General features: G+C 39.7%; 1 protein-coding gene across 6 annotated transcripts in view; it reads right to left on the bottom strand.

Moving 5' to 3' along the window:
• Positions 1–3725, bottom strand: part of CDC14B (cell division cycle 14B) — a 389498-nt gene extending 385773 nt beyond the window's left edge. For all 6 annotated transcript variants that reach the window (XM_053702410.1, XM_053702405.1, XM_053702407.1 and 3 more), the window contains exon 1: positions 3077–3725. In XM_053702410.1, coding sequence (XP_053558385.1) covers positions 3077–3227 — 151 coding nt within the window. In that variant the 5' untranslated portion in view covers positions 3228–3725. The remainder of the gene's footprint in view (positions 1–3076) is intronic.
• Between the last annotated feature and the right edge of the window lie 18833 nt (positions 3726–22558).

The raw sequence follows: 22558 nt of genomic DNA, 5'->3' as shown, positions 1-22558 counted from the left end.
TTCCCGCCAGAAGTACCTGTAAGTGTTTGATCATCCAGGCTATCTTTTAAGTCACTCGCAATTCACCCCCCCTTTGTAATTTTTTCTTTATGACATCTAGTATGGCAACCAATAAAAAAGTAAGCCATACAGATTGTTGTCTCTAATGTGCAGTTGGTCAGCAGCGATAATGCACATGCGCTTTAGAGGGCAGACGAGATTAAAGGGACATGAAACCCAAATTTTTTCCTTTCATGATTCAGATAGAGAATGCAATTTTAAACAACTTTCTAATTTACTTCTATTATCTAATTTTGCTCCGGAGCTTTCCTAGATAAACCTTTCAGTAAAGGATAACAAAAGAAGGAAGCACATTAAATAATAGAAGTAAATTGGAAAGTTGTTTAAAATGGCATGCTCTGTCTGAATCGTGAAAGAAAAATATTGGGTTTTATGTCCCTTTAACGTCTCTATGGATCTAACACCAGGCATGTGCATGAGTTTCTAGTGCAAGCACAGTACATAACAAAGTGGAGAGCCAATGACGTAAAAGTAAACAGTGAATCGGAGCTTATGTTCAGATCCACTATTTACCTGGATACATGCCAGTTATTGCTTTTGCTGGGACTCAGCATATTCATTGGTTGTTATCACAGTAAGTGAAGTGTTTTCTAAGGTATGCGCTGTTCTGAATTGGGCTAATATTTTCAAATCAATATGGTTTAGCACAAACCTATCACTTTAAACAGCAGCACTTTAGCAGTAACATTATTGCATATGCTCTGTCTGCTGCACTCCCTCTCTGTGCAGGATGCAAGGCTATGAAGGAGTGCTGTGTAATGGCAGAAGTATAGGGCACGCAAAAGCTGTATTTGTAGCAGAACTTTCCCTACAAGAAGCACAATTGGGATGATTAAAATAACTTCAGATTAATTAGTGTACTGTTTTCCATTTATCCTTAGCTCACACTGATAGCTGCCAGTCATATGCCTCACAGTCAGCATATGGTGTACTATAGTCATATGGAACTTTCCTTATGCAGTTCCTGTCTTCCTTACAATCAAGACTTAGTAGCTGAAACTTCTCTAAATGCTTCCGAGAATGGCAGTGAGCAAACCTAGCAGGGACTGGAATAAGTCTTAAGAGGCAGTGCACCTGCCGAGAGTCAAATCTGTGAGCCCCTACTGAAAAGTAGGAGAGGCTAAGTCACTCAGTCCCCCTGGCAGCCCAGGAGAAAAAAACAAACTGTGCAGATGATCGCTACTCTGGCAGTCAGGGCATCGGGCCCCTGAAGTCAGTTACCTCTTTCAGCCCATTCTGGTCAAAACTGAACACAGATGAATTACATCTTTGGATACAGACTATATAGATATGCTATACACATATATTGGTGACAATGCTTCTAGTAAAAACGTTGTTACTATTTTAGTGTTAGCATTTGTTCTCTGCACCTGCATGTGATGCATAGCTAGATATTCTTAGTGCACCAGCAGTTTAATTGCTGCAGCTGCTCGGTCAGTGTATATTGTATCGTGTGAGCAATGACGCAAATTCAGTCATTACACCAGGTGATACACCATAAGCTCTCTGAGCAAGGGCTACGTTTAAAATGATGGTGCAGAGAGCACACTTAATAAAACTCTTGAAACAACTATAGCTTTTACTAGAAACATGTTTGCTAAAACTACAAAAAAAATGATTCTACTCAAAACTGAAGTGCACCTGTGTGTATTCCAATTTGGATTAAATCAGTGCTGCATTTCTAATGTTTCTTTCAAGATTTAGATAGAGCATGCAATTTTAAGCAACTTTCTAATTTACTCCTATTATCAATTTTTCTTCGTTCTCTTGCTATCTTTATTTGAAAAAGAAATAAAGATACCAAGAGAATGAAGAAAATTTGATAATAGGAGTAAATTAAAAAGATGCTTAAAATGTCATGCTCTACCTGAATCACAAAAGAAAAAATTTGGCTTCAGTGTCCCTTTAAGAGCCGGCCCATTTTTGGTTCAGCACCTGGGTAGCGCTTGCTGGTTGGTGGCTAAATGTAGCAAACCAATCAGCAAGCTCTACCCAGGTGCTGAACCAAAAATGGGCCAGCTCCTAACATTACTTTTCTGCATTTTCAAATAGAGATAGTAAAAGAACGAAGACAATTTGATAATAGGAGAAAATAAAAAAGTTGCATAAACATGCATGCTCTATCTGAAACAGGAAAAAAAAATGGGTTTAGTATCCCTTTAAACTCAACACACAAAGTTTGCAGGTCACAAGTTTTGTTCAAGGAATTTATATTTTGTATAGCGCCTTGAGACCCTCACGGGTGATTAGTTTGCGCTCTATGAGTGATAGATAGATAGATAGATGATAGATAGATAGATAGATAGATAGTAAACCTCTATGAGATGCAATTTATTAGCTGTGCAATATGAAAAACACAGTAAAAAGTAATACACTGCATGGAAGGCAACTTGAAGTGGTTTACATGTTAAACAATTTAGGAAGCCAATGACACAAGCTACAGCGCATCCACTGCATTTCAGAATGGTAACCTGCAGAGGGGTTACACACCTAGCTCAAGTTTACAACACATTGCACAAGACATGGCCAGTGATTAACAGCTACCGGTGTATGCTGCTCCCAACTGGCTCATCATGTCTCACTAAGGTGCTGCAATATGACTCTACCTAGATGCAAACTAGTACAAAAAACATCAAGAGCATTTTAATATTAAACTGTCCCTTTAACATTATGGGTGACATTTATTTGCATGTCATCCTAATACATTCTCAGTAGTGAGCTCACAGCACATGGAGATGATTTCTTGCAAAGCTACTATTAACAACCACTGCACGGTTAATCCATTCTTTGTTCAGAATAATCTCATGGATATTGCATTTTCACATCTATAATGTGAGGGGCTGAAACCAACTGTTTTGTTTAAATGTAAAACCTACTTATCAAGTAAAGTAAAACAGACAAACAATTGTGTGAAAATGATGATTACTATTAATCCCAATGTTTCTAGACATTTGACTTCTTTTACACAGGCTGTCATAACAAATCACACAGTGGTGTAGTTAGATACCAAACTCACCAGTTATACTGATGCAAACATCCTCTTGCAGGATTTCTTCTATTTCCATATCCACTACTTCCTCCTTTTCCAATGCATCATCCCTTGTTTTCTTCAGCCATCCTGCGTTCCTTACTGCAGGTGCTCTCCTCCTATCTGTTCTCCTTTTCATGTCCCCTCATAGATCTTGATCATACTTCACAGGAAATTAAAGGGAGGGGATCTCTCCTAAATTACAAGGAAGTCAACAAGTAGCAAATGGCTGATTTACGAACATGCACTTTTTAATTCCGTTTTCCCTATTTTCTTTTACTGCAATCTCAACAATTTTGTACTGATGACAACATCCTTGCAATATTGTTTAACAGCTTACTATGGGCCAAATCTCTGTTCTGTGCTGAATATAGCAACGTATTGAAACTAATATCATGCACAGTGCAGCTGCTGATGACAGTGCTGCTTTTCAGACGATTTAAAGTGTGTGCGCCCTCTGCTGGTTTTGTGGTTGTTTACGTTGTGATTTTGTATGCTTTGAGGCTGATGTAGATAAAATACCTCTACGCAGAACACCGTTGCTTTCCCGGGATACATTACCCCCACCCATAACTGCCTCGCAGCAATCTCCGATGTTATAGAGGTTGAGTACCGAGGGAAAGCAGCTGGGCCAAGTAGGGAGGGACGGGCTGTATAACATATCTTGCGTTGATTGGTCAAATCCTGGAGACGTCACACACAGCGTGTTCACTTTGTTGTTTATGTCATTAAAGTAAAGGTTTGAGAGTGAAGGCAGCAGCTGAGCTCATAAAGTATTAATGGGCTTTAAAGTCACTAGATAGTGTGCAAATTATCTCAATCGGTGTGATCTAGATTTGGAATGCGTTTGTAACATTTTTAAATCGGTTGTTTATAATAATTTCTTATAAATTAAAAAATATATATTTTTTAAAGGGAATGACAAAAGCAGAACAAAACTAGACAGTACTGATATTTTATAAAACAGTCCTAAAGCCCGTTTACACGGGCTATTTTTTGCAGTACAGCAGTCCCCCCTCTCTTTTGCTGTTTCTCTCTTTTGCTCTACTATCCCCCTCTTTTGCTCTCTTCCCTCTCTTTTGCTCTTTCCCCCTCTCTTTTGCTGTTTCTCTCTCTTTTGGTCTCTCTCACTCTCTTTTGCTCTCTATCCCCCTCTTTTGCTCTCTTCCCTCTCTTTTGCTCTCTCTCCCCTCTCTCTTTTGCTCTCCCCTCTCTTTTGCTATCTCCTCTCTTTTGCTCTCTCACGGCCATGGCCGCCCCCATCATGCCTACAGTTCTCGTGGTGGACAGGTCAGTTTGTTGAAGGCCAGGTGTGCTTGTCCTTGCGCAGTCTCTACTGTGCATGACAGCTTCTGACAAACACACTTGGCCTATTATATTATACTAGTCCTAAAGCCCGTGTACACAGGCCATTTTTTGCAGTGCAGCTGTTCCGCCTATTATATTATACTAGTCCTAAAGCCCGTGTACACGGGCCATTTTTTGCAGTACAGCTGTTCCACCCATTGCTCTCTCTCTATCCCCCCTCTCTTTTGCTCTTTCCCCCCTCTCTTTTTCTCTCTCTCTCCCCCCTCTCGTCCCCCCCTATCTTTGCGCTCTCTCTAACCTCTCTTTTGCGCTTTCCCCCTCTCTTTTGCTCTTTCTCTCCCCCTCTCTTTTGCTCTCTCCCCCTCTCTTTTGCTCGCTCTCTCGCTCTCTCTTCCCCCCTCTCTTTTGCATGCTCTCTCTCTCCCTTCTTTTGCGCTCTCCTCCTCTCTTTTGCTCTCACTCCCCTCTCTTTTGCTCTCTCTCTCCGCTTTCTCCCCCTCTCTTTTGCTGTCTCTCTCCCTCTCTTTTGCTCTCTCTCCCCTCTCTTTTGCTCTTACTCCTTTCTCTTTTGCTCTCTCTTTCTCCCCTTTCTCTTGTTTTCTCTCTCCCACATCTCTTTAGCTCTCTTTCACCCCCTCGCTTTTCCTCCCTCTGTTTTGCACTTTCTCTTCCCCTCTCTTTTGCGCTCTCCCCCTCTCTTTTGCTCTCTCCCCCTTTCTTTTGCTCTCTCCCCCTCTCTTTTGCTGTCCCCCTCTCTTTTGCTGTCTCTCTCCCTCTCTTTTGCTGTCTCTCTCCCCCATAGCGCAGGGAAATGAACGTACCAGGAGTTGTAGTGTTGGGGACAAGGTTCAGTCTCTTATACTAGATAGTAGTTTCACTAAGTAATTTGTAGGGTATAACTAAATGACGGACGGTCCCTGAACTCAAATATGTTATGTGACTGCATTTGCTACTTGCTCTTTACTTGGCAAACATTGTAATTCCTATCAGGTTCATGTATTATTATTATTATTATTATTATCAGGTATTTGTAGAGCGCCAACAGATTCCGCAGCGCTGTAAACATAGTCGGTGTACAGGATAGCTTTTGTAGGGGTCAAGTGGGTAGAGGGCCCTGCCGAGAGTTTCACTGTTTTAGTCGGCTCTTATGAAGCGATCTGTAAACAGCTGGGCCCATAGGCTTACAATCTAAGGGGTTCAAGGGGAAAGCAATGGCGTTAGGAAAGGTTATTGTTGGTTCTATGCATCCCTGAATAGTAGAGTTTTTAGGGAGTGCTTGAAGCTGTTAAAACTAGGGGAGAGTCTTATGGAGCGAGGCAGGGAATTTCACAAGATGGGGGCCAGTCAGGAGAAGTCCTGTAAACGTGAATGTGAGGAAGTAACAAGAGAGGAGGAGATCCTGAGCTGATCGAAGGGGGCAGGAGGGAGAGTATCTAGAGACAAGTTCTGAGATGTAGGGGGGAGCAGTACAGTTGAGAGCTTTATATGTCAGGGTGAGGATTTTATGTTTAATCCTAGAGGCAAGAGGAAGCCAGTGGAGGGATTGGCAGAGAGGTGCAGCAGATGAAGAGCGACGAGTAAGGAAGATGAGCCTGGCAGAGGCATTCATAATGGATTGTAAAGGTGCTATGCGGCAGCTAGGTAGACCAGAGAGGACGGAATTGCAGTAGTCGAGGCGGGAAAGGATGAGAGAGTGGATTAAAATCTTGGTTGTATCTTGTGTAAGGAAATGTCTAATTTTAGCAATGTTTTTAAGGTGGAAGCGGCAGGCTTTAGCCAAGGACTGAATGGGAGGAGTGAAGGAAAGATCTGAGTCAAGTGTGACCCCAAGACATCGGGCATGCGGGGTAGGGGTAATGATGGAATTATCAACAGTTATAGAAATTTTGGGGGCGGAGACATTGGAAGAAGGGGGAAAAATAAGGAGTTCAGTTTTGGAGAGATTTAGCTTAAGGTAGTGAGAGGACATCCAAGATGAGATGTGAGAAAGACAGTTAGTGACACGGGTTAGTAAGGAAGGAGGTAGGTCTGGTGCAGAGAGGTAGATTTGGGTGTCATCGGCATACAAATGGTATTGAAACCATTGGGACTTTATTAAGGAACCTAGTGACGACGTGTAGATTGAAAAGAGAAGGGGACCAAGGACAGAGCCTTGAGATACCCCAACAGAAAGTGGTAACGGGGCAGAGGATGCTCCGGAGAAGGCTACACTAAATGTACGGTTAGTCAGATAGGAAGAGAACCACGAGAGAGCTGTGTCACAGATGCCGAAGGATTGGAGGGTTTGGAGCAGAAGAGGGTGGTCAACAGTGTCAAAGGCTGCAGATAGGTCAAGGAGGATAAGCAGAGAGAAGTGGCCTTTGGGTTTTGCTGTAAGTAGGTCATTGGTAACCTTGATAATTGCTGTCTCTGTAGAGTGATGGGAACGAAATCCAGATTGCAGTGGGTCAAGAAGAGAGTTTAGTGTAAGGAAATGGGATAGACGTGCATAAACTAGCTTTTCGAGGAGCTTTGAGGCAAGAGGGAGTAGGGAAATAGGGCGGTAATTGGAAGGGGAGGTTGGATCAAGGGAAGGTTTTTTGAGGATAGGTGTGACCAGTGCATGTTTTAGAGATGAGGAAAATATACCACTGCTGAGGGAGAGGTTGAAAATGTGTGTGAGTATGGGGGTGAGGGTAGAAGAGAGGGAGGGGAGTAGCTGTGAGGGGATGGGGTCGATGGGACAGGTAGTGAGGTGGGAGGACATTATAAGGGCAGAAACTTCATCCTCATTAACAGGGGCAAAAGAGCTGCATTTTTGGATATTTGGGTTTTGGGTGATCGTGAGCTTTTGAGGGGGTGGGAGATTGGAAGTATGTTGAGAGCTGATTTCACTTCTGATGGAGTCAATTTTGTTTTTGAAGTGGCTTGCAAAATCTTGAGCTGAGAGAGAGGTTGTGTTAGGAGGTGGGGGTGGGCGGAGAAGAGTGTTGAACGTGGAGAACAGACGTTTAGGGTTAGAGGAAAGAGTAGAGACGAGATTAGAAAATATTGTTGCTTATAAAGATTAAGGGCAGAATAGTAGGAGTTCAGGAAGAACTTGTAGTGAAGAAAGTCAGCTGAACTCCGAGATTTCCTCCAATGTCGCTCAGCAGTACGGGAGCATCTGCGTAGGTATCGTGTCAGAGGAGTATGCCAGGGCTGAGGATGAGAGTGTGGTTTCTGAGCTAAGGTTGGAGGGGCCAGAGTGTCAATGACCGATGTAAGGGTGGAATTATACTGGCAGATAGATTGGTCAGGGCAGGAAAAGGAGGTGATGGATGAGAGGAGAGGTTTGAGAGAGCTGGCGAGCTGATGCAGATCTAGTGACTTAGTGCTTCTGTGAAGTTTGGTGTGAGGGGTAGAGGGAGGGGGAGTTGTAGGTAAGGAAGTGATGTTGCAAGTTAAGAGATGATGGTCAGAGAGAGGAAAAGGGGAGTTTGTTAAATTTGAAAGAGTGCATCGATAGGTGAAAATCAGATCAAGGGAATGACCATCTTTGTGAGTGGGAGAGTCAGCCCATTGTGACAGGCCGAAAGAGGAAGTCAGTTGAAGAAGTTGTATTGCAGAGGAGGCATTGGGATTGTCAAGAGGGATGTTAAAGTCGCCAAGAATGAGGGCAGGGGTGTCTGAGGAAAGGAAATAAGGAAGCCAGGCAGCAAAGTGATCTAAAAATTGAGTTGGGGAGCCAGGGGGGCGGTATATGACTGCAACACGTATAGAGAGGGGAGAGAATAACCGAATCATGTGTGCTTCAAATGAAGAAAATGTGAGTGAAGAGAAGGGCTGTATTTGTTGGAAGGTGCAACGAGAGGAAAGTAAAATACTGACACCACCTCCTTGTCTATTGCCAGACCTAGGAGTGTGGCTGAAATGGAGACCCCCATGTGACAGTGCAGCAGTGGATGCTGTGTCTGAAGCAGAGAGCCAGGTTTCTGTAAGAGCCAGAAGGTTAAGAGAGTGGGAGATAAAGAAATCATGGATAGAAGTGAGCTTGTTGCAAACAGAGCGAGAGTTCCAGAGTGCACAAGTAAAGGGGGAGGGGTTTTTAGATGTAAGAGGAATGCAATTAAGGTTACCAGAGTTTAGTTTATGAAGTCTATTGAAAGGCACACAAGGATGTGAAAGGCTAGGAGGTTGTGAGGGACCAGGATTAGGGGAGATGTCGCCAGCAGCTAGTATGAGCAAGAGGGAGAGTGACATGAGATGAGAAGCAGATTTGCAGTAATGAGACTGTTGTTTGGCTGAAAGGCAGGGGGGAGAGAGAGTGTTTAGGAATAGGTAAAGTTCATGAGTACAAAAGTAAGGTGAGTATAAGAGAGATGGGCTAATAAACAGTGCAGGTGGAGAGGGAGAAGGAGTAAGTGAGTAATGTAGTTTGTTATAGAGACAAGAGGTAGCAAAAAGGAGTATGAAGATATTGAGCATTATTATGAAAGTGGGAACCAAGTAAACACATAAGACACAATGTTACAGCAGCACTTGCAAAAGGATACCATGAGATACATAGAACACAGTATTACAAGAGTACTTGCCTTGTGTCTTGCCCCTTGCCCAATCCTTGTTGAATTCTTGTATAATTCTTAAAAATTATTGCCTCACTTATAAAATGTTCACTTGGAAAATGTGAACATTTGCTATTGTTAAAAAGTACACAGCCCTGTAAGCAGTGCACATCCCCAAACTAGTCTGAAATATATACAGGTAGGGCAGTCAGCTGAGTCCACTAAATTTAGTTAATTGCTAATCAAAGACAGTTGGTAAGGCCAATTGGAATGTTAGAATCTGGTCAGGGTGAGATGAGTTAAGTAAACAGACAATAAAATTTGGAGGGGGTTAAAACTGTGACATAAGAAAACTATAAATTTTAGAGTTATAGCAAGTATTGATAAGGATTGAGCATAACATGGCAATTAACTAGACATTAGAATTGAGACATTGGGAAAAATCATTACAAAAAATGCAGGACTTAATTTTAACAGCCTAAATTTGTGTGTTCAATATATATATATATATATATATATATATATAAATATATATATATATATATATATATATATATATATATATATATATATATATATATATATATATATATATATATATATACACCGAGAGACTTGATGTAAAATGACAGAAAAGCAGGGAATAGCAGGATTTCAATGCAGGGCCTTAATTCACGTACCAAAAAGAGAGACTTGGTGTAAAATGACAGAAAAGCAGGGAATAGCAGGATTTCAATGCAGGGCCTTAATTCACGTACCTGAAAGCAGAAGAGACAGTAGGTTAACTCAACATTCCTTAGCAGATGTCAGTAGGCAGTTTGTTAGTTAGTAACCAGCAGTGTGGAGAGTATTGAGTGTAATTCTTGTATAATTCTTAAAAATTAGTGCCTCACTTATAAAATGTTCACTTTGAAAATGTGAACATTTGCTATTGTTAAAACGTACACAGCCCTGTAAGCAGTGCACCCCCTGTGCCACTGTTCATGTTAACAGTTGTATCTATGAGTCAGGGCAGGATTGGGTCATAAGCCGGAGGGGGCTGAGTTGGTAGGCGGGGCTGAGCAGTGGGGCGGGGCTGGGCCGGGCAATACAAATTTCCAGGGCCAGTCTGATGGCCCTGAAGACAGGTAAGATAATACAGAGCTGGATCTGTAGAACATGAAATGTTCCTGCACGTGCTCATTTACAAGGATACCATTTTTGCGGTTTGAATTATGTCTTCTTTTTTTCTTTCTTTCTGCACTGACCATTTTGCTAGACCCTTTATAAAGTGTCAGTAGCTGTAGCAAGCAAAACAAAATGTAGTTGTTTTGTCTCTCAGTAATCATGTCACAGCATCTTCATAACTCCTTATAGATGCTTCCTAGCTGTACAAATAATCTAAAAACATAATTTATGTAAGAACTTACCTGATAAATTCATTTCTTTCATATTAGCAAGAGTCCATGAGCTAGTGACGTATGGGATATACATTCCTACCAGGAGGGGCAAAGTTTCCCAAACCTCAAAATGCCTATAAATACACCCCTCACCACACCCACAAATCAGTTTAACGAATAGCCAAGAAGTGGGGTGATAAGAAAAAAGTGCGAAAGCATAAAAAACAAGGAATTGGAATAATTGTGCTTTATACAAAAAAATCATAACCACCACAAAAAAGGGTGGGCCTCATGGACTCTTGCTAATATGAAAGAAATGAATTTATCAGGTAAGTTCTTACATAAATTATGTTTTCTTTCATGTAATTAGCAAGAGTCCATGAGCTAGTGACGTATGGGATAATGACTACCCAAGATGTGGATCTTCCACGCAAGAGTCACTAGAGAGGGAGGGATAAAATAAAGACAGCCAATTCCGCTGAAAAATAATCCACACCCAAAATAAAGTTTAAATCTTATAATGAAGAAAACTGAAATTATAAGCAGAAGAATCAGACTGAAACAGCTGCCTGAAGTATTTTTCTACCAAAAACTGCTTCAGAAGAAGAATACACATCAAAATGGTAGAATTTAGTAAAAGTATGCAAAGAAGACCAAATTGCTGCTTTGCAAATCTGATCAATCGAAGCTTCATTCCTAAACGCCCAGGAAGTAGAAACTGACCTAGTAGAATGAGCTGTAATCCTTTGAGGCGGAGATTTACCCGACTCGACATAAGCATGATGAATTAAAGATTTCAACCAAGATGCCAAAGAAATGGCAGAGGCCTTCTGACCTTTCCTAGAACCGGAAAAGATAACAAATAGACTAGAAGTCTTTCGGAAATTCTTAGTAGCTTCAACATAATATTTCAAAGCTCTAACTACATCCAAAGAATGCAATGATCTCTCCTTAGAATTCTTAGGATTAGGACATAATGAAGGAACCACAATTTCTCTACTAATGTTGTTAGAATTCACAACCTTAGGTAAAAATTTAAAAGAAGTTCGCAACACCGCCTTATCCTGATGGAAAATCAGAAAAGGAGATTCACAAGAAAGAGCAGATAATTCAGAAACTCTTCTAGCAGAAGAGATGGCCAAAAGAAAACAAAACTTTCCAAGAAAGTAATTTAATGTCCAGTGAATGCATAGGTTCAAACGGAAGAGCTTGAAGAGCCCCCAGAACCAAATTCAAACTCCAAGGAGGAGAAATTGACTTAATAACAGGTTTTATACGAACCAAAGCTTGTACAAAACAATGAATATCAGGAAGAATAGCAATCCTTCTGTGAAAAAGAACAGAAAGAGCAGAGATTTGTCCTTTCAAGGAACTTGCAGACAAACCTTTATCCAAACCATCCTGAAGAAACTGAAAAATTCTCGGAATTCTAAAAGAATGCCAGGAAAAATGATGAGAAAGACACCAAGAAATGTAAGTCTTCCAGACTCGATAATATATCTTCCTAGATACAGATCTATGAGCCTGTAACATAGTATTAATCACAGAGTCAGAGAAACCTCTTTGACTAAGAATCAAGCGTTCAATCTCCCTACCTTTAAATTTAAGGATTTGAGATCCTGATGGTAAAAAAGGACCTTATGACAGAAGGTCTGGTCTTAACGGAAGAGTCCACGGTTGGCAAGAAGCAATGCGGACAAGATCCGTATACCAAAACCTGTGAGACCATGCTGGAGCCACCAGCAGAAAAAACGAGCATTCCTTCAGAATCTGGACAGATACCTGGGAAGTTTCTTGTTTAGATGAGAAGCCATCAGATCTATTTCTGGAAGTCCCCACATTTGAACAATCTGAGGAAACACCTCTGGGTGAAGAGACCACTCGCCCGGATGTAACGTTTGGCGACTGAGATAATCCGCTTTCCAATTGTCAATACCTGGGATATGAACCGCAGAGATTAGACAGGAGCTGGATTCCGCCCATACCAGTATTCAAGCTACTTCTTTCATAGCCAGAGGACTGTGAGTCCCTCCTTGATGATTGATATATGCCACAGTTGTGACATTGTCTGTCTGAAAACAAATGAACGATTCTCTCTTAGAAGAGGCCATGACTGAAGAGCTTCTGAAAATTGCACGGAGTTCCAAAATATTGATTGGTAATCTCAACATAATATTCGCCTAGATTGTGAGTTTTGCGTTAACAGGGGTGCGGTGCTAATGAGCAGTTTATGCTCACTGCTCACTTACAGACAGCGCTGGTATTACGTTTTTTTACACACCCGGCGTTAACCGCAAAAAAGTGATCGTAGAGCAAAATTTTGCTCCACATCTCACCTCAATACCAGTGCTGCTTACGTTAGCGGTGAACTAATCTGCCGTACCTAACATTGCCGACAACTACCTACATTTATTAACCCATAATCTGCCGCCCCCAACGTCGCCGCCACTATATTAAAGTTATTAACCCCTAAATCTAAGTCTAACCCTAACCCCCCTAACTTAAATATAATTTAAATAAAATAACTATCATTAACTAAATTATTCCTATTTAAAACTAAATACTTACCTGTAAAATTAACCCTAAGATAGCTACAATATAACAAATAGTTACATTGTATCTAGCTTAGGGTTTATTTTTATTTTACAGGCAAGTTTGTATTTATTTTAACTAGGTAGAATAGTTATTAAATAGTTATTAACTATTTAATAACTACCTAGCTAAAATAAAGACAAAAGTACCTGTAAAATAAAACCTAACCTAAGTTACAATAACAACTAACACTACACTATAATTAAATAAATTAACTAAATTAAATAAAATTATCTAAAGTACAAAAAAACAACACTAAATTACAGAAAATAATAAAAAAATACAAGATTTTTAAACTAATTACACCTAATCTAATCCCCCTAACAAAATATAAAAGCCCCCCGAAAAAAAAGCCCTACCCTACACTAAATTACAAATAGCCCTTAAAAGGGCCTTTTGCAGGGCATTGCCCCAAAGTAATCAGCTCTTTTACATTTAAAAAAAATTACAAATCCCCCCCAACATTAAAACCCACCACCCACACAACCAACCCTACTCTAAAACCCACCCAATCCCCCCTTAAAAAAAACTAACACTAACCCCTTGAAGATCACCTTACCTGGAGACATCTTCATCCAACCGGGCAGAAGTGGTCCTCCAGACGGGCAGAAGTCTTCATCCAAGCCGGGCAGAAGTGGTCCTCTAGACGGGCAGAAGTCTACATCCAGACGGCATCTTCGATCTTCATCCATCCGGCGCGGAGCGGGTCCATCTTCAAGACATCCGACGCGGAGCATCCTCTTCATCCGACGGCTCTTCTGGAATGAAGGTTCCTTTAAATGATGTCATCCAAGATGGCGTCCCTTCAATTCCAATTGGCTGATAGAATTCTATCAGACAATCGTAATTAAGGTAGAAAAAATCCTATTGGCTGATGCAATCAGTGAATAGGATTGAGCTTGCATTCTATTGGCTGATTGGAACAGCCAACAGAATGCCAGCTCAATCCTATTGGCTGATTGGATCAGCCAATAGGATTGAACTTCAATGTCAGCCAATAGGATTTTTTCTACCTTAATTCCGATTGGCTGATAAGAATTCTATCAGCCAATCGGAATTGAAGGGACGCCATCTTGGATGATGTCACTTAAAGGTACCTTCATTCAGTCGTAGCCGTGGAAAGAAGAGGATGCTCCGCGTCTGATGTCTTGAAGATGGACCCGCTCTGCACCGGATGGATGAAGATAGAAGATGCCGTCTGGATGAAGACTTCTGCCCGTCTGGCGGACCACTTCTGCCCTGCTTGGATGAAGACTTCTGCCCGTCTGGAGGACCACTTCTGCCCGGTTGGATGAAGACGTCTCCCGGTAAGGTGATTTTCTAGGGGTTAGTGTTGGGATTTTTTAAGGGGGGATTGGGTGGGTTTTAGAGTAGGGTTGGTTGTGTGGGTGGTGGGTTTTAATGTTGGGGGGGATTTGTAATTTTTTTTAAAGGTAAAAGAGCTGATTACTTTGGGGCAATGCCCCACAAAAGGCCCTTTTAAGGGCTATTTGTAATTTAGTGTAGGGTAGGGCTTTTTTTATTTTGGGGGGGCTTTTTTATTTTGTTAGGGGGATTAGATTAGGTGTAATTAGTTTAAAAATCTTGTATTTTTTTATTATTTTCTGTAATTTAGTGTTTTGTTTTTTGTACTTTAGATAATTTTATTTAATTTAGTTAATTTATTTAATTATAGTGTAGTGTTAGGTGTTATTGTAACTTAGGTTAGGTTTTATTTTACAGGTACTTTTGTCTTTATTTTAGCTAGGTAGTTATTAAATAGTTAATAACTATTTAATAACTATTCTACCTAGTTAAAATAAATACAAACTTGCCTGTAAAATAAATATAAACCCTAAGATAGATACAATGTAACTATTTGTTATATTGTAGCTATCTTAGGGTTTATTTTATAAGTAAGTATTTAGTTTTAAATAGGAATAATTTAGTTAATGATAGTTATTTTATTAAGATTTCTTTTAATTATATTTAAGTTAGGGGGGTTAGGGTTAGACTTAGATTTAGGGGTTAATAACTTTAATATAGTGGCAGCGACGTTGGGGTAGCAGATTAGGGGTTAATAAATGTAGGTAGGTGTTGGCGATGTTAGGGACCGCAGATTAGGGGTTAATAATATTTAACTAAAATTTGCAATGCGGGAGTGCGGCCGTTTAGGGGTTAATATATTTATTATAGTGGCAGCAGCGATGTGGGAGGGCCTCGGTTTAGGGGTTAATAGGTAGTTTATGGGTTTATGGGTTTATGGGTGTTAGTGTACTTTTTAGCACTTAAGAGGTTTATGCTACGGCGTTGTAGTGTAAAAACTATTAACTACTGACTTTAAAATATGGTACCAGGCTTCACAGGAGAGGGTCTACCGCTCACTTTTTGGAAGACTCGTAATACCGGCGCTATGCAAGTCCCATTGAAAAAAGAGGATACGCAATTGACGTAAGTGGATTTGCGGTATTTCCGAGTCTGGCAAAAAAGTGAGCGGTACACCTGTACCTGCAGGACTCGTAATACCAGTGGGCATTAAAAAGCAGCGTTGGGACCGGCCAACGCTGCTTTTTAAGCCTAACGCACAACTCGTAATCTAGCCGATAGTGCTGTTTTTCAGACTCCTGCTGCCTCTTGTTTATGTTATCTGTCTTTTCATTTGCAGGGAAGGAGCATCAAGTTAGATCAGATAGCACATTGATGTAAGACTTATTTTTCTTTCCTATGGCATGGAGAGCCCACAACGTCATTCAAATTACTAGTGGGTAGAGCTGCAACACCTAATCAATATAATCGATAATAATCTATTATGAAAATAGCTGTCAACGAATCTCATAATTGATTAGTAGGTCTGCAATTAGTTGGTCTGTGCACAGCATCAGCTACTTCACTACAATGAGCTCCTGCACATGGTATTGTGTTTTATGGCTATGCCCTTAGCCTAAAGGATGTTACAGACTTTTACTTTTCACTTTTTCAGAACAGTATAAGTTTACAATTACTCCTGGCTAATGAGCAACCCAGAAATAAAATAGGAGTCGTCATTTGGATTATATTATATTTTTTTTTAGTTTATATTAAATCAGGGGATTTGGGACTATGGTTTGCATGATTTAGTGCTGAGCATATTATTTACACCTAGCCCTAGAATTATGGTATTTGTTATTTGAATTGATCGGCACTATTATCTGTTTGCACAAACAATTATTAGCGGATCGCTTGCTATTGCTGATTATATGTATTGTATAGATAAAAGTGTAAGGCTTTGTCCTGTTATTGATATATAGTCCTTAGCGCTTTTTTTTTTTTTTTTTAATACTTTTTATTGAGGTTCAGATACTGGCATACAGACAACAAATTGCAGCAAAGTTCCATTACAGTACAATGTTCTATCCACATAGCCTAGGTCACATTCGTTAACATAGCAGTAACAAAGTCATTAGCTGCCCACCTGTTACAGGAAAAAAAAGACATCAGAAATGTTGTAAATACTACACTGTAATATGGATTTTGCCAATAAAATTTTAAACCCTCTCAGCTGATCAATAGGCCACTTTTGGACCTTATAGAAACTATACTGCCAAAAGAGGGTATCTCAGAATAAAGGAGACCACTTATGGGACCCATGGAAAGAACCTCAGATTTTTATAATGTAGCAAACAAAGATACCATCACAACCATGTAATTTTAGTAAACCCCTCGAAGATGAGGATAATGGGACTACATATGCGGATAGCATGCATTTTTGAGCCATTCTCAGGGGCACATAAAACAATAAGTATGTTAAACATACAAACCTGTGTCCCAATGTATCTAAGGAAATACAATAGCAGCTGAACCACAGGAGTATAGAGGATCTATGAAAATATTTAGCTATAGGAGTCCCATGTGCTTAACTAATGGGGGTTCTCAAACCTAAAACCCCCATCTTTATAGGCCATAAGACTGACATCAGAAGTGGGCTAGATTACAGATATCTGCTGCAAAATACCCAGTGTATGTTGTGATGGAATTTATATATGAGGAGAGTAAGCATCTATTTATCAAAATAGCATACAAATATTACACTGCACATTTTGGAAATCGTAAATATCTGGCAAACCTCATTCACTTCGCTTGTAAACACATAGTACACTTCGCTTGTACTAGACATAGTAAACAAAGGAACATTGTAAACAGAGCCATGTAAGATAACCAACTTGAGGGCACAAACCCTCATACAACATATATAACTAAGCTCAAAGGCTGGGAGCAAAGGGTTTTAAAGATTTATTTTTATTTCATATCTGCTCCTTTAGAGATAAATAATAGGGAAAGCCCTCCACCTTACAACAAGCTCATAAAAAGCGGCATATGAAATAAGGTGTACTATACTTTGCCAATTCTAATCTAAGTAGCGGAGGTTATATAGCCTAGGTTACCAATAGTAACTGCTAGCAATTCATTCATATTTTATAGAGGAAACTATATGTATATTCTCAGCTAAACAATAGCTCATATTTCTATATATACACTTATATAGTACGATTCCCAGAGACATGTAAATTAAACATAATACATCAGTCAAAAGGATAACTACAGCCAAACTGGTGCAAGCTGCAGGAGTCCAGTAACATAAATTATATATATATATATATATAAAACCTCACGATTTTCATTAAAGTGCCCAAGTCCTAAACTCAAGAGGGTATACAGTTCAAAAGCTGGTTACTATACTATGCCGGGCCTGCAGGTCCAGGATTCCCACTAAACGTCACCCAACACCGACTTTCGCGAGGGTACTGCGGCAATGAGAGCCTTCTGAAAACCTGACAGTTCCTTTTAGAGCCAAGTTCGTGGCTGAGTCTGTGTAAACAGCAGTACAACTGCAGGCCGCCCGCAGCCCATGTTCACCGGCAGGGTCACGCATCCGGGAGCCGGCCGCTCTCCCCACTGCAACCCCACAAGCGACACCAGCCCGGCAATCTTTACCAAAGTAGATATCCGCTGTTTCTGCCATATCCCATACGATGACGAAGGGCCCTCCGTCAACGCCTGTATGTTTCTCAGGTGTCAGTACTTCCCGGTCCCGCATGATCATTGATCCACACGCGTCTTCTAAATTTGTCTCAGGGGCACCACCTTCTAACTGCCTCGTTTCAGATGAGACATATTTACTGAAAATGTTCCCAGCACCCATTAGGGCCCTGCCTTTCAACTCTTTCGCCGTATCAGGCCCGGAAAAGACCCCTTCAGTATGCTGGGCTCCTACTATTGCCATAAGGCGATCAAATCTGTTAATTTGTCGCTCAGACTCGGCAAATAGAGCCTGTAATTTGGCATATAGTTCTTCCTCCATGGTCAAAGAAAGTTCTGTGCAGAAAGTCTTGGCTTACTCTGAGTTCCTAAAATGTATATATCCAATTGAAGAGAGTGAAGCGTGCTGTTATTCACTCAAACCCCGGTTCCCCGGGGTGTTGGAGGCTTTCCCGCACTGGGCCGCCAAAGTCTGCAACGGTTGGGTCTGTGGAGTTCAGTATCATACATATAATTATATTTTCCTCTCCGGTAGTCCTTTAGCTATCATCTACAATAGGGTATCCTACTGGATGGCTTTCACAATTTGAGATACACGGCAGAATGTATATCGCCACTACAGAGCTCCCAGATTAGCTGCCATCTTGGGCCATAGCCCGGACACGCCCCCTTTTTATATATTTTTAATTAATTGTAATATGTACCAAAGTCAGCATCTATAATTATATTTCTGTTATTTTAAGAGAGGACTAGATATTTTTTTTCCCTAACCTTATAGCTGGTTACTTACCATTGCATATAGATATTCAAAAAATTATTGTTAGAATGAAGTCCAGGCTTACTTTGTTAAGAGGCCCCTTGCATTGGTGGAGAGTAAACAAAGATAAATATCCCACCTTGGTTGTGGATTTTATTTTTAAATATAGGGGGGGAAATGTCATTCGATTAGTCGATTAATCGAAAAAATAATCGCTCATTAATCGATTATGAAAATAATCGTTAGTTGCAGCCCTACTAGTGGGATATTCAGCTCCTGGCCAGCAGGAGGAGGCAAAGAGCACCACAGCAAAGCTGTTAAGTGTAACTTCCCTTACCCATAATCCCCAGTCATTCTCTTTGCCTCTGTCAATAGAGGATGTGCGATGTTGGTGTCTGAAGATATTTAATCCTTTTTATGGGTACTTTTCCCTGCAAGCAAGGATTGGGGTCTAGCTGTGTCCACGTCAATCTCTTTAGTAAGAGTAGTGGTGGCTTTTAGCAGTTAAAAGGAAGTGAGGTAGTCTTTGCTTTACTTTTAACACTTTGCTACCCCCTTGCAGAAAGCCAGAGTTGGTTACTCTGTTCTTTCTTTTCCTACAGGTCCATGACATGGAGAGGAGTGCCTGTCACACCTAAGTAGTGGTTATTTGTCCTGCAGGATCTAAGGTAAGTGCCTTTGCCTTCTAGGTACTGAAGGACAGCAGCACTTAAGAGGTTAATCTTCATATGGATCCATTTTAGGACAGGTTCACAGTAAGAGACTTAAGGATATTTCAGAGTTCACTTGGCTGATGGGTTAAAGAGTTTTCCTTTATTGATGGAACATAGGCATATAATAGACATTGGCTTTTACACTTGATTACGTTACAGACAGTAATGCGTAGGAGACTATAATAACGGTTTTGCTTTGAGACGTTTTTACTATTTTCGTGCACTTTTTAGTGACGCAGTTAATTTTTTGATCCGCTCACGTGACGCCCGCACTTCCACTGTATTGGAGCCGAGCTTAGTGAGCTTGTAATGCATAGGAGGTGTCTCGCATTGAGGATCAGTGTTGGCTTTGAGACTTTACATTTCTCATCAAGCGGATCTTTTTGTCAAGAGGAGAGGATCTCTGTAGGAGAGTCTGGCTTCCTCTTGCTAGTGGGGTGTCTATCCTGTCTGGTAGGAGCCTCAGACAATCTGAGGTTGCTTATTAGAGGTTCATTTTATTTTCATATCTGTATGCAGTGGCGGCTGGTGAATTTTTAGGATGGGGGTGCACAAGACCCTGCCCCTTTTAGAAAGCCACGCCCCTTTGAAAAAACACGCCCCTTTTTTTTTAAAAAACACGCCCCTTTTGACAAGCCACACCCATTTTAAAAGCCACACCCTTTGCAAAAGTCACGCCCATAAAATGGCCCCACCCATTTGAACCAGCAGTGTTTTTGGTCATCGTCTTCTTGAAATATCCAGCCCCGGCCTGGGGGTAACTTCAACTGAAGTTTGTGACTGATTCCTCAACATTATTCTCAAGTATCTGCTGATATTGAGTGGAATCCATGAGACCCTCAACAATATTCCCAGTAGTACAGGTCTTTGGAGGTGGTCTGTGGGCTGTTTTTGACCGTTCTTATCATCCTTTGCCTATCCTATATTTTACTTGGCCTGCCACTTCTGGCCTTAACAAGAACTGTGCCTGTGGTCTTCCATATCCTCACCATGCTGACTATGTTCCTCACAGTGGACACTGACATCTTAAATCTATGCAATAGCTTTTTGTAGCCTTCCTCTAAACCATGATGTTGAACAATCTTTGTTTTTAGGTAATTTGAGAGTTGTTTTGTGGCCCCCATGTTGCCACTCTTCAGAGGAGAGTCATAGAGAACAACTTGCAATTGGCCACCTGAAAACCTTTTCTCATGATTGGATACACCTGTCTATGAAGTTTAAGGCTTAATCGGCTCACCAAACCAATTTTTTCTTCCAATTAATCAGTGCTAGGTAGTTACAGGTATTCAAAGCAACAAAATAACAAGGGTGCACAAATGTATGCACCTGTCTAATTTTGTTTTGATGCATATTGCACATTTTCTGTTAATCCAATAAACCTAATTTCACAACTGAATTTTTACTGTGTTCTTCATTTATTTGATAGATCAAAATGAAATTACTGATCCAAACAGCCAATTATTTATAACTGAAAATCATGGAAATTGTCAGAGGTGCCTAAACTTTTGCATACAACTGTATATGATTTCATGCACTCAAACTGTATTAAAGTAATGTACTCAGATATGAAATATATTTTTATGAAATGTAACATCAATTATATATAAATACTATGCTCCAATACAGCTCACAGGCACGATATCTAAAAAATATACAAAGGGACCATTTGTTAAAGTTTAAGCTTCAAAAGATTCTTTACTTCATCGCTTAATGAGATTAGATCTCTACAAACAAGATAACCATGTTACCTCTCTGGGGTGACAGAGAAACAATTCTGTACTTTAGTTCAGATATGCTCAATCTTCAGGAAAGTAAGTAATTATCCCTTGTATGATATACAAATGATGAGACTAACAATACTTTTGAAGGTGTGAATCCACATATACGTCTGGAAAGGTTTTCTAGGTCAGAATCGATGCAAGCATATAGAAGACAAAATTTCATATGAAATGACTTGTACCTAATTTTCATATAGTTTTATATACTCCTATACTTTATTAAGCAATGACTTCAAATATGGAATATATTTATATTAAAGTGGGATAATAAGGAAATATAAATATCGTTACAATAAATTAATCACTACAGAATTCTAATTAAATGCAATGTAATATCAGAATATGAAATGATTAATCAATTGATTTCAAATAGTTAATAGTATAGCTGATTATTATTATCATACTAAGTATTAAATTACAATCCTTTTAAGTCTCCCAATATGTAATGAATCATCGCGTTCATCATGTCCTCGAAGTGAAAGCTCAAATGCGCCAGAAAATAGAATACAATTCATAATTTTGGAAAGAACATAACGATTTGTGGTTACTTGATCATTGTGTTTTTTAACATTCAAACAATATGCACTGACAAGTTGTTGGCGAATATCAATCCTTCATAGCAAATTAAACTCTAATGGGGAGTATAAATGTGATTGGTAGCAATTATTTATATTTTTGGAGTTAAATGTGATAAATCGGCGACACCATAACTCACCCAACTTGAATCACCACTTTGTTTTTCAAACAGGAGACAATAAAAACAAGATCCTGTTTGCAAAATGACTATTAAGTTAATCTCTTAAGATATTATCAGTAGTAAGTATATATATATATATATATATATATATATATATATATTTATATATATATTTATAATATTTAATATTATGACCATGTCTAATATTTACATTAATATACAAGAATCCATACTCTTCAGTATACTCATGTCTAGTCTTAAAATATACATGCTCAGTTAAATTATATAATAACATATATATTAACCAAATGATTAATCAAAGCTGCGAAATAATAAGTATCTTGAATGTACATTTATGAAAATATATATATTCCTGGATTTAAAGAACCTTCCACTTTATAGAGAAATAAAACCACATCTCAATTATTGTTGCCCTAGCCCCCAGTGTTCGATATTAGGCAATGCAGCCAAAGGCCGTGGCAACATTTATATAAATACACCAACATTTTACTTTCTACAAAAGAAGATTATTTCTATTACACTAGTGCTTAATAATTAACTTCAACGGTAAAGATTAAAACAGAATGTTGATAACTCAAGTACAATTTTTGTAAATTAAGTCAATCCGCCTGTCTTTTTTTGAGGCAAATAAATCAATAACATTTTCGGTGAATGTAGGCATGTCATTGATCAATTGTTTTTCAATTGTGAGCATGGCTAGAGCAGTC

This window comes from Bombina bombina, chromosome 2 (assembly GCF_027579735.1).
Source record: "Bombina bombina isolate aBomBom1 chromosome 2, aBomBom1.pri, whole genome shotgun sequence".
Lineage (NCBI taxonomy): Eukaryota > Metazoa > Chordata > Amphibia > Anura > Bombinatoridae > Bombina > Bombina bombina.
Note: the sequence above shows the minus strand (reverse complement) of the source record. Positions and strands in the feature narration are given on the sequence as shown.